At 36.2% G+C, this 13,141-nt stretch overlaps 1 protein-coding gene across 2 annotated transcripts in view; it reads right to left on the minus strand.

Moving 5' to 3' along the window:
• The window catches only part of IMPA1 (inositol monophosphatase 1), a 49,303-nt gene that overhangs the window by 25,076 nt on the left and 11,086 nt on the right, over nucleotides 1–13,141 (minus strand). Inside the window, exons 2-4 of one of the 2 annotated variants that reach the window (XM_072604972.1) lie at nucleotides 12,346–12,506; nucleotides 2,695–2,763; nucleotides 1,944–2,077 (exon numbers count right to left, since the gene is read on the minus strand). In XM_072604972.1, the coding sequence (XP_072461073.1) occupies nucleotides 1,944–2,077; nucleotides 2,695–2,763; nucleotides 12,346–12,474 (332 nt within the window). In that variant the 5' untranslated portion in view covers nucleotides 12,475–12,506. The remainder of the gene's footprint in view (nucleotides 1–1,943; nucleotides 2,078–2,694; nucleotides 2,764–12,345; nucleotides 12,507–13,141) is intronic. The other variant, XM_072604973.1, reaches the window with a different exon arrangement.

Here is a 13,141-nt window from a genome sequence, read left to right on the forward strand (position 1 = left end):
GTTCTCTCACTTTTTTGTTTTGTTTTGTTTCTTCTTTCTCGTGGTTCCTTCCATGGTTATAATTCTTCTTTACAACATGACTAATGTGAAATATGTTTAACATGAATGTATATGCAGAGCTTGTATCAGACCACATATTATCTTGGGGAGGGGAGGAAGTGGGAGAAAATTTAAAACTCAAAAGCTTGTGGAATTGGCTGTTTTAAACTATAAATAAATAAATTTTTAAAAAATGAAAAAAGGATAAGAATATCAAATGTTACCAAGTTCACTTTACTTTCATTTTCCTAAAAACATATCACAAATTCATCAGTCTACTCTCACAAAATCTCAAAAACTTAGATCACAGATTTAGAATTGGAATTGACACCTACTTCAATGTCTTAATTTCACAAATGAATAAAGGAGGCCTACTGTCAAACAGTGGTCAACCCGTGATTTTGAACCTAGTTCCTCTTACTCCATATGCAGCACTCTTTCTGCCTACACATTCCTCTGCTATTGCTTCCCTTTATTTCTGGAAAACCTAAGTACACAGATCCAATTCTATGCTGGTCCAAGTTCTTTACACAGACAGCAGGACTCAATATAAATGCAAAATTAAGGTAAGTCAGACTTTAAGAAGCTAAAAAGTACATCACGTACAAAGAAGAAAATACAAAGAACATCAAAAACACAGGGACAAGAATCAGCCTGAAATCAAACTAATCACTCAAGGAACTGTGCATATGACACCTGGCCTGGATCTGTCTAAAATATGGACATCTTAAATAAATAACTATGTGTCCTCTATCAATAGGGTCTCTGTCCTTTTCTAAAACTTCCTTTTCTACTTTGGTTCAATTCAGCAGTATTCACTTCACCTGGAATAGGCCTGGTACAGGGCTACCTTGTAGAGACACAAGGAAAAGATGTTAACATTTAATAAAAGGGTGGAGACTTAGATAAATGCAAAGAAAAGATCCAGGCAAAATGCTATGAGAAATCTGAGGACTGAATCATGTAGCTAATTAATATAATTATCCGGGGCAAGTCACTTCCCTTTGTCTTCAAGTTTCCACATCTTTAAAATAAGGAAGTTGGACCAGAAGCCTCTCACGTCTCTTCCAGCTCTAACTCTATGAACTTTTTTTAAAGCTCTTCTCTTCCCACCTTCTTCTAGAATTGTTTCCCTCTTTATACTGGTATCCCCAGAGCCAAGCACTGCCTGGAACACAATAGATATTTAATAAATGTATGCTGACTGATAGTTAAGGGTAGAGTTTTTGTTCATGCAAAATGACTATGATCACATCTACAAATAGATGCTGGTAAAGGAAACCAAGGTTTGAATTACTTGCATAGGGGGTAACTGAGTGTTTGTTCCTCTCTCTCATAAAGTCAGTCCCTTCCTTCTACCTGCAACATGAAAGTCTTCCTGCCTTGATTTGAAACTCATCTCTCTCCTCCCTAATCGTTTAAACTTTTCCCTCTTTCCTGGATGTTTTTCAGTCTGTAAAATGTATTTGTCATTTTCTTTCCTCCTACCTTCCACAAAAGGTTCATTTGTCCACATCACCCTTTCACTTTCTTTCAAGGGTCAAAGATAGACAGACCGGTCTTATACTAAAGTATGTTCCATTGCAAATGACAGCAAAGCTGCAATGGAAAGGACAGACAGCCTAATGGATAGAAAGTTGGCCTGTGAGTCAAGGTGAGTTAGGTTAAAATCCCACCTCTCCCATATACCGTATGGTCCTGAGTAGGTCACTTAACTACAGATACACTCTTAAGAGTGGAAGAGGCAGAATAGCTTCCAATCTGCATTGGCAGAAGGAACTTCCTTCACCAGAGGTATCCACGTACAACCAAAAAAGTTCCAATCAATTTAATTATGCCTCCACCTGTTTCCATTTCTGCATTATTTATACTCTGTATTTCTATACTTGAAACTGAAGAAATACCTGTGAGAAGGAAACTTCTCCCTTATGGCAGAAAGCATCATTTTTTCAACTTTTTGGTCAGTGGCTGTAACCAGATCTGCTGGAGAACTCTTCATCATGACAGCCATCTCATTTTTTAAAGCTTCCCGAATCACCTAAAGAGATTGTTTTTAGTAAACACATGGAGAAAAGACGAACAATTGAAAAACAGAAAAAACACACGGTATGAAACATGAAACTAGTCCTCAACAATACCCACAGTATTCATCCTTAATTTACATAAAATTAGTCTTCAGAAGTCATGGAAGGAAGGTTACAGATGGAAGGAACCTTAAAGATGAGCTGACCACTTCCCTCATTTTATAGATGATAAAACTGAGGTCTAGAGAAAAAAGCAATTTACCAAGGTACATGGTTAATTAGAGGAAGAGTTGAGACTAGAAAATTATATCATCTGATTTTACCAAGGTACATGGTTAATTAGAGGAAGAGTTGAGACTAGAAAATTATATCATCTGATTGCTAATCCAGATTCTTCCTAAAACACAATAATTATAAATTCATGAGATTCTAAAACCGAGTCCTTTTTTAGTCTCAACTCTGTCATCTTTTTATATATGGTAGTTTTTTAATCCAGGAAGTGGAACATTTCTTTCTTTGAACTCAAAAGTGATATTTAGCCAAAAATGAGCTTTGTTAATTTTTTTTAAAGTCTCATTTAAAATAGCAACATAAATTGTGTACTCATCTATGTATATATGACCCAATTTACCTCTCCAGCTTTTCTTGCTAGGGTTATTGCATAATCCATGCATTCTTGCCAAGGATCAGCCATCTTCTCCTGCATATATTTAAAGATAGTACGTAAAATGGTTACAAATTCCCAAAAGTCCTAATCCTAGCTGAAGAATATTCTGTTCATTAGTTAGCCCCAAAAACATACTTTGATTTCAGATTCACCACCTTCCCCATCAAAGAATGCATAAATTTTTAGGATACTTTCTATACTCACGTTACTTAAAAGATTACATAATCCAACCCCCTAATTTTATACCTTAGATAACAGAGGCCTAGAGAGGTAGTGACTTGCTAGGATGAGGAAAAGTCAGGATGCTTTTTCTACTACTCCATGATGTTTGACCAAGTTCAAAGTTTTTTTCAAAATTTATTATTTATTTCTTTGCTTTTTTAAATTCTGAGTTCCAAATTCTCTCCTTCCATCCAACCCTCCTCAATCACTGAAAAAGTAACTGATATATCAATTAAACATGTGAAATCATGAAAAACATTTCTGTATCAGCCATATTGCAAAAAAAGCAAGAAATATTTAAAAAGTGAAAAAATACTTCAATTTGCACTAAGTTCACAGGTTTTCTTAGATGCGGATAGCATTTTTCATCATGAATCCTTTCTAATTGTCTTAGATCACAATATTGATCAGAGTACCTAAGTTCCACAGCTGGTCATCAACAATATTGCTATTGCTGCGTATCGTCTTTATCAGTTACTTCACTCTGCATCAGTTCATACAGGTCTTCCCAGGTTTTTCTGAAACCATCCTGCTTATCATTTCTTTTAGCACCATAGAATTCTATCACAAATATATAGCACAACTTATCCAGCCATTTCCCAATTGAAAGGCAGTCCTTCATTTTCCAATTCTTTGCCACCACAAAAAGAGCTGTTATAAGTATTTTTGCACATGTGGGTTATGATGATTACTGCTTTGAAATAATATTCTGAAATCACCAGGCCGCGTTCCTTCAGGCTTTTTCCCCTAGTGGTTCCCTTGATATGCTTGACTTTTTGCTCTTCCTGGATGAATTTTATTTATTTATTTTTTTGAGATCTACAAAATAATTCTTTGGTAGTTTGCCTGGTATGGCTCTGAATAAGTAAACCAATTTAGGTAAAATTATCATTTAGCAATTAACACTTCCCCAGTCTTTTAGATCTGTCTTTGCGTGAAATGTTTTCTTATTGTGTTCACAGAGTTCCTGGGTTTGTCTCAGCAAGTAGACTCCCAAGTTTTTTACACAGTCTTGTAGTTATTTCAAATGAAATTTCTCTTTCTGCTGGGTTTTGCTGATAATAGAGAAATGCTGACATTTTATATGAATGTATTTTATATCCTGCAACTTCCCTAAAGTTGTTAATTGCTTCAGGTATATTTTTGGTTGATTCTCTAGGATTTTCCAAGTATACCATCATAACATCTGCAAAGTGTGATGGTTTTGTTTCCTCACTGCCTATTCTTGTTTCTTCAATTTCTCTTTCTTATCTTATTGCTACAGCTAGTATTTCCAGTACAAAACTGAATAACAGTGATGATAATGAACAGCCTTACTGGAGATACTCCTTGTTTATTCCCATTACAGATAAAGCTTGCTCTTGATTTTAGAGAGATATTACTTATCATTTTAAGAAAACCTCCATTAATTCCTATGCTTTCTTGTGTTTTTAATAGGAATAGGTGTTATGTTTTGTCACAAGATTTTTCTGCATCTATTGAGATAATGTTGTTTGTTGTTTTTGTTATATCAATACGGTCAATTACACTAATACTAAACCAGACCTGCATTCCTGGTATAAATCCCACCTGGTCAGAATGCATGATCTTTTTTATCTATTGCTACTACTTCCTTGCTAGTATTTCATTTAAAAATTTTACACTGGTGTTTGCTAAGGAAATTGGCCTATGATTTTCTTCATGTTTTTGCTCTCCTTGGCTTAGGTAGCAAAACAATATTTCTATCATACAAGGAAATTGGTAGAACTCCTTCTTTACTTATTTTTTCAGTTTATATAGTACTGGAATTGTTCTTTAAATGTTTGGCAAAATTCACATGTATATTCATCTGGTACTAAGGATTTCTTTCTCGGGAGCTCATTTACTGTTTGTTCAACTTCCTTTTCTAAGACAGGGTTATTTATGTATTCTATTTCCTCTTCTGTTCATCTGGGAAATTTATAGTTTTGTAAATATTCATCCATTTCACTTAATCAGCTTTATTGGCATATAATTGGGTAAAATAATTCCTAATGATTGCTTTAGATACGTTCAGTTTTTTCACTTTTGATATGGGTAAACTTGGTTTTCTTCTTTTTTTAATTCAAAATAAGCAATGGTTTATCTATTTTATTGTTTTTGATCTTGAGGATTAGATTTAGTATCTAATCAATTTTTCTGAATAATACTTTATTTTTTTCTCAATCATATATAAAAACAATGGTTAACATTCATTTTTTTAGTTGTGTTCCAAGTATTCTTCCTCCCTCTGTCCCCTCTCTCCTCCTTGAGGCAGTAAGCAATTTGATGTAGGCTATACATGTGCAATCATGCAAAATATATTTCTCTATTAGGCATGGTAGGAAAGAAAACAGACCCAAAAAGTGTGAAAAAACTTAAAGTGAAAAATAGCATAATTAATCTTCATTCCAGCTCTATCAGTTCTTTCTCTGGAGGTGGACAGCATTTTTCACCACGAGTCCTTTGGAACTGTCTTGAATCATTGCACTGCTGAGAAAAACTGAGTCATTCACAGTTGATCATTATACAATATTGCTGTTACTGTGTACAATATTCTGGTTCTGCTCACTTTATTCTTCATCAATTCACATAAGTCCAGGTTTTTCTGAAATCTGCCTGCTCATCATTTCTTATCACACTATAGTATTCCATTACAATTATACACCACAAATTGTTCAGTCATTCCCCAACTGATGGATATCCCCTCAATCTCCAATTCATTGCATCACAAAGAATTGTTGTAAATATTTTTGTACAAATAGGTCCTTCCCTGCCCTCCACCCCTTTTTTTATCTTAGGGACATAGATCTAGTAGTATAATTGGATCAAAGGATATACACAGTATAGCCATGTGGTCATAGTTCCAAATTGCTCTCCAGAATGGTTTGATCAACACCACCAACACTTCATTAGTATACCAATTTTCCCACACCCCCTCCAATATATGTCATTTTCGTTTTCTGTCATGTTAGTCAAACTGCTAGGCATGAGGTGGTACCTCAGGTTTTTTTTTCCACTTAATTTTTAACCTATGCTTCCAAGGCCCTTTACTGAATGTCATTTTGATTACATTATGGTCTAAAGAGAATACATTTAATAGTTCTGTTTTTCTGCATTTGTGAGATTTTTATACCATAATATATAGTCAGCTTTTGTGAGGATGCCATGTACAGCTGAGAAAAAAGTATACTCCTTTCTATTCTTATTCAATTTTCTCCAGAGGTCTACATATCCACCTTTTCTAAAATTCTATTTGCCTCTTTAACTTCTTATTTATAATAAAATAAAGTTTATCTAACAATAGTTAAATTTATCTAGTTCTGGAAGGGGAACACTGAGATTCCTACAGTTTTACTATTTCCTCTTACAACTTTTTAAACTTTTCTCTTAATTTAGATGCTCTGCCATTTTGGTGTATGTTTACTATTGATACTACTTCATGGTCTACATACCTTTTATCAGTGCAGTTTCCCTCACTATTCTTTTAGACAGGTCTATTTTTATTTTGGATTTGTCTGAGATAACGATTGCTACTCCTGCTTTTTTCTTTACTTCAGAAGAAGCCTAATAAATTCTGTTCCAGCCTCTTATTTTAGCTCTGTGTGTGTCCTTCTTTCAAATGTGTTTTGATTATGGTTTCTAAGTCATTCTGCTACTCAATTCCATTTTATATGTGAGATCATCCCATTCACACAGTTATAATTAATTATATATAAATATATATAGTTATATATATCATATAATTATATTTGATACATATATAAAATTTTGTATTTTTCTCCATCTTTTTCTATTCATCCTTCTCTGTTTTTACCTTGTTCCTCCTCAAGTCTGTTTTGCTTCTGACTATTGCTTTCCTCAATCCACCCTCCCTTTTATCACCACTCCCTTTCCTCATATCCCCTTCTCTACTTCCCTGTTGCGTAAGATAGATTTCTATTCCCAATTGAATGCGTATACGTATTCTTTCCTCTTTCAACCAATTCCTATGCAAGTGAAGTTCAAGTGTTGCCCACCATTCCCAATTATCCCCCTCCCCTATAAAAGCTCTTCCTTGTGCAACCTTTTTATGTGAGATAATTTTCCCCATTCTTGGTGTCCCTTCCATCTTCTCCCAGTGAATTCGTCTTTTTTCATCCTCTCACCTTTTTTTTGGAGAATATCCCATATAACTGACTCACATCCATGCCCTCTATGTGGACTCCTTCTAACTGCCCTAATAACGATAACATTCTCATGTAGGGATGTAAATAGTTTAACTTTATTAAATCCCTTATGATCTCTTTCATGTTTACTGTTTTGTGCTTCCCTTGAGTCTTGTGTTTGAATGTCACATTTTCTATTTAGCTCTGGTCTTTTCATCAGAAATGCTTGAAAATCTTCTTCGTTAAGTGTTTTTTTTTTCCCCAGAAGGATTATATTCACTTTTGCTGGGTAGGTTATTCTTGGTTGTAATTCTAGCTCCTTTGCCTTCTAAAATATCATACTCTAAACCTTCTGACTCTTTAAAATAAGAAACTGCTAAATATTGTGTGATTCTAACTGTGGCTCTATTATATTTAAATAATTTCTTTCTGGCAGTTCACAATATTTTCTCCTTGACCTGGGAGCTCTACAATTTGACTACAATATTCCTGGGAGTTTTCATTTTGGAATCTCTTTCAGGCAATAATCAGTAGATTCTTTCAATTTGGACCTTACCTTCTGATTCTAAGCTATTGGGGCTGTTTTTCTTCATAATTTCTTGAAATATGATATCAAGGCTCTTTTTTTGATCATGCCTTTCAGGTAATCCAATAACTCTTAAATTATTGTTTCCCTGATCTATTTTCAAGATCAGGTGTTTTTCCAATTAGGGATTTCATTTTTTCCTTCTCTTTTTTGACTTTATTGTTTCTTGATGTTGCATAGAATCTCTAGCTTTCACTTGCTTGATTCTTCTTTCTAGGGAGTTCTTTTCTTCAGTGAATTTTTGTTCTTTCACTATTTGATAGCCAATTCTGCTTTTTGAGATGTTACTTTCTTCAGTATTTTGGGGGCCTCTTTTACCAAGCTGTTAATTTTCATTTCATAATTTCCTTGCATTGCTGGCTTTGTTTGTGGCTGTTTTCATCTTGGTCTTCTGAGTTTGTCTTGATCTTCCCTGTCTCTATAGCGGCTTTCTATGGTCAGGTTCTTTTGTTGCTTGCTTTTTTTTCTAGCCCATTTCTTGACTTTGAACTTTATGTTAAAGTTGGGCTCTGTTCACCTAGAAGTGGGAAGGTACTGTCTCAAGCTTCAGGCTATTTTCAGAGCTAGTTCTCAGGGTCTGCTTCCAAGGTGGTGTGATCCAGGGAGAGGTGTGGTCATTGCTCTCCTGGTCTACCCTCTGGTCCTTAGGGCCCCTAGACCCCCACAGTCACAAACACTAGCATTCCTCAGGGCTCCGGGAACTGTGAACTGCTCCCCTGAAGCTACAAGTACTAACACTCCTCTCTGCCCTGGAATTGTGGCCCAGAATTGCAAACAGACAATGAAGCTGCCGAACAGCACAAGGTCTTATGCCCAATGCTAGCAAAAAGTTCCTGTGATCTCCTTCTGACCTGTTGTCTGCTCCCTTTATTGTCTTTAGGCTGAGAACTCCAGACAGCAGTAGCTGCCTCTAAGGCCCACCCCACTGGTGCTACCACCATGTACATTTTGAGTCTACCATTATCCCCCAACTTGGTATCATAGACATTTCCCGCTGACTTCCTAAGTCGTCTTAGACTAGAAAAATGTCTTACTCTGACTTTTTGTTGGCTATACCACCCCAGAATTTGATTTAATGTGTTACATTAAAACTGCTTGGAGGGGAATGACAGGAGAGTTCCCAGTTAGTAGGGTCGTTGTCTACACTCTGCCATCTTGGCTCCACTCCTCTGACCATTCATTGAGATTTAAACCAAGTACCCCTAGAGACTTTAATAAGTCCTCTAACCTATTAAAGATATTATTTTAGTGCAGATATAGGATATGAAAATATTCATAGTATCTCAAAAGGTGCCAGAAAATGGGGAATGAAAGAAAATAGTAGAAATATAACAAATATTGTAAAGGTGGGTATACATCAATGGGGTCAAACTCAAATACAAATGGATTCCTGGGTGCATATGGATTTAGAAAACCACAAATTAGCATTATCTATGTCATACTGTATTTTTATTTTTTTGTTAAAATTTCCCATTCTACATTTTAATCTGGTTCCCAGCCCCACTTGAGAGTTTTGTGGGGCTTCTGGTGTAAGAAATAAGAGAAAAGGAGAAAAAAAAGCATAAGAGTGAGCTGAGAATATTAGAGAATAAAAGAAATAGCTATCAAGTACAAAGGGAATAGTATCAAGTAAAGTATCAAAAATAAAAAAATGGAATTTATAAAAGCAATATCTATGTTATAGGAAGAAAAAGCATTAATTATACCTCCTCCATGAGGTCTGACTTTTTACTGACTTCTCCAAAGTGAAATCTCAAGGAAACTAAAAATAACTAAACAAAAACATAACTAATATTTTTAATACCACTTAGTACAATGAGTTTTTATAAGGTGTCTGACACATTGCAGAACTGTCAGGTTGTTTATAAAGATGTAGGAATTTTCTCTTATGTGTAATTTTCTATGAAAGGATAATAAGCATAGTATTTCTACTTAAAGAGTAAATCATGTATATCACACATGGCTAAAACTTTTAAAAAGGTACTCAAATCACAGAAAGAAAAGAGGAGTAAAAGAACAGAGTTAAAATAGAGAGAAGGCTAACATTGTTTTCCTTCATGTTGTAACATAAACATCCTGTAGCACTTCTTGGCTCTTCATAACCTATTCTAGCCCCAATCTACCTTTTGGGCTTTCCTTGTTTCTTACTATACTCTACAGTCTATATTTTAAACAAACTGGATGACTCCTCACTGTCTTAAAACAAAACAAAACAAAACAAAAACCCCTATACTGGCTTGAGCCTCTTTGCTCAAGCCTTTTCTTTGACCAAGAACCTAAGGGAAATGGTATGAGTCTACAATCAATTAGTCAGTGAGCTTGGCTTTGATCCCCAGCAAAAATCAAGAACATGTTATTAAAGAGATAGTTATTAAGTATTTAGAAAGAGAAATAATAATCACAAAACCACAGAATTTTGAGGATGAAGGAATTTCAGCAGCCATCTTGTCTAACCCATACCATTAAGAAATGCCTAATAGATGATCAGGTATATAGGACAGGCATAGGATACATAAATATCCTTTATTTCTATCAAGCTTCTACTAGAAGAGGGAGGAGGGGAGGAACTCTATGAAGATGTCTCACAGATCTATGTATCCAGCCCTATATACAACCTCCTCTGAGCTGCATTCCTGCATCAAAAATATCTCTTAGACATATCAGTCTCAACATGTCTGAAGCAGAACATGTTATCTTTCCTTCAAAACCCACCCCCTCTTCCAGATTTCTCTATTTCTAAAAAATATACTTTGCCAGTCTCCCAGATTTGTATCCTGGGTATGTTATTCTTGACTCCTCACTCTACTTCACCTTATCCAATGAGTTACCAAATCTTGTTTCATCTTCCATAACATCTCTCAAATCTGACTCCTCTCTGCTAACAACTAACAGTGCTCTTTAATATTTGTTAAGTGTTTTATAGACATTATTTCACTTAATCCCTATAACAACTCTATTAGATAACTGCTATTATTATCCCTATTTTAAAAGATGATGAAATGGAGACTAAGAGAGGTTAAGCCCAGGGTCACAAAACTGTTAAGTATCTGAGTCAGGATAAATTTGTGGTGAATCCTCTCAACATGGCTGATAAGACTTCCTCCAGCAGCATTTAGTAATACTCAAATAGAAGCAAAACAGGCAATGGTAGAACTGATCCAGGACTGGGGTTTGGAAAGGGACAAATGGGTGATAAAACCAGATGGCAAGGAATAAGACAGTATAAGATGGCAGAAAGTTGAACTGCAGAATCAATATTTCAAAAGGAAGAAAAGTCTGATAATGAGCAATGGTCTAGGAAAGAAGGGAAGGATGAAATGACTGAAGGTTACTGTGAGACAGGAACATGAGTTTGGTATATAGGGAAAGTGGCAGGGAAAAGGATTTCATAGTCATGGATTATGGAAGCAGGAGATGATGAGATCACAGGTATGTACAGTTATGGTTGTGGGTGTCTGAAGTGGAGCCAATGTGCAGATAGATCACAGGAGCTGAAGATGTTGATAAACTAGGAAGCAAAAGTGTTTCTGAGGAGATAACATGGGTTAGGATAAGATGGTTTCAAAGAAGAGGAAGACTATGAGCTAGTATCAAACTCTCTGAGAAATGAGAATGACCCAGGGCTGGTAGATAACAGCAATAAGGATCTAGATACAGTGACCTATATGAAAGAGAGATTGTTGAATGATAGTGGTAGTTAAGGGGCACTGGATAAGGAGCAAGAAACAAGCCTACTCCTCCTCCCGGTCCAGTGTGTGAAGTGACACAAGAGAAAATACATCCAATGACTCGAGAGTGGTCAGACTATCTTCTTGATGGAGCTAGGCTTCTGTAAAACCAGGAAGACAAGACAAAGCAAGAGGTTTAACATAAAGAGTTGGTTAACAATACAATAAGCTTTCCAACAAGGTACAATGAGTGAGCCAGGCAGACTGAGAAAGGAATTTAAGAGAGGTAGGATTGACATGGATGGGTAAGGTTTTTTGGGAGTGGTACCAGGGGAAGTTTTCACCTAGACAATCTAGATCTAAATGGCAGGGATTCTACAAAGAAAAGATAACCACATTCTTCGTAGTAGCAATGGTAACTGTGCCCTTGAACTCAGTTCAGAGTAGATGCAATTATCCTTCCTAAGTAAAAGGTTGAAAAGCAGGGTGAGAATAGGATAAGTCAAGCTCACTTCTCTATAGTTTGCAGACTACTTTCTTCCCTGTTATGAAAATTGTCATTTTGTCTTTTCTTTTATCTTTTAAATATCACTGATCAGTTCAGCAACCATATTCTTCATTTCTTTCAGTACCAAAGAACACAGTTCATTTGGACAAAGGGATCTGAATTCAGCATAGGTATCTAGGGGCTCTCTAATATCTACTTACTTATCTTGGGTACTAATTCCCCATTAACCTTTTCTGTTCTGTCTTTTCTAATCCAAAGTTCATTATACTTGGCAGAGAAAAATAAGAACTCTTCTTTCTCTGTTGGGTAATCTATACCTAAAAGCAGTCTACTTCCTTTTTTGATCCACTTTTCATCAATATAGCTAACAATATATATATTTTTTAAAAAACCTTTCCTCGATAGCCTCAGCACATTCTCAGCTCTAGCATTTCTGACACTATTCTTACAGTAATATTCTATAATTTTGTAACAGTCCTCCATTACCTGCCCTTGCTTCCATCTTCTGTACATTTTTTTTAAATAAATAAGTTGATTGGTGAATTCCCTGTATGCATCCACAACAATCTCTCCAAACAATTCCTGTTTTTTCTTCCTCATAAGAACTATTTGCATTTGTCTTCAGACTTTCACTGTTGAATCGACTTCTGGGAACCAAAATGGTAGAGTAAGTATTAAGAAGCTATCACTCTCCCTTATTGACCTCTGGAAAAAAACAGAAAATAGTACCCCAGGAAAAATTTTAGCAGTAGAGCCAACAGAAAGATAGGGTGAAAGTCTTTTAACTCAGAAAACTTGGAGGATTGGTTAAAAAAAAAAAAAAAAGGTGCCTCATTCAGGTAAAACAGGAGCACATTCCAGGACACTAAGTGTCCCAGCAAGTCAGTAACAAGCCCTACCTCAGCAAACCAGACGGAGATCCTGAGCCTCAGGGTGGTAGAGCAGGCAAACACCAACATCAGGATCCCATTCCCCACCGCCCACACCTCATCTTCTAGCATAGCCAGGGGAAGTGGCAAAGGTACAGCCCTGTGTAGGCAAGCATCCCCCAGAAGACAGACCGCCCCATGCTTCAGTACAGCTCCATATAGGCAGTTATCTTCTAGTGACTGGACTTCCATGTGCTTCAATGTAACCCTGGGAAACACAGAAAAAGCCCACCTGGCATCAGCACATGCCAGACACCACCATTAGGACTCCAGCTTGGCATCAGGTAAGCTGCCAGACCTCTACAGCCCTCTAGCTGTCAGCACCTGAGGCCTCAGCACACAAAGCCAGTGAC

This window comes from Notamacropus eugenii, chromosome 4 (assembly GCF_028372415.1).
Source record: "Notamacropus eugenii isolate mMacEug1 chromosome 4, mMacEug1.pri_v2, whole genome shotgun sequence".
NCBI classification, from domain to species: Eukaryota; Metazoa; Chordata; class Mammalia; order Diprotodontia; family Macropodidae; genus Notamacropus; species Notamacropus eugenii.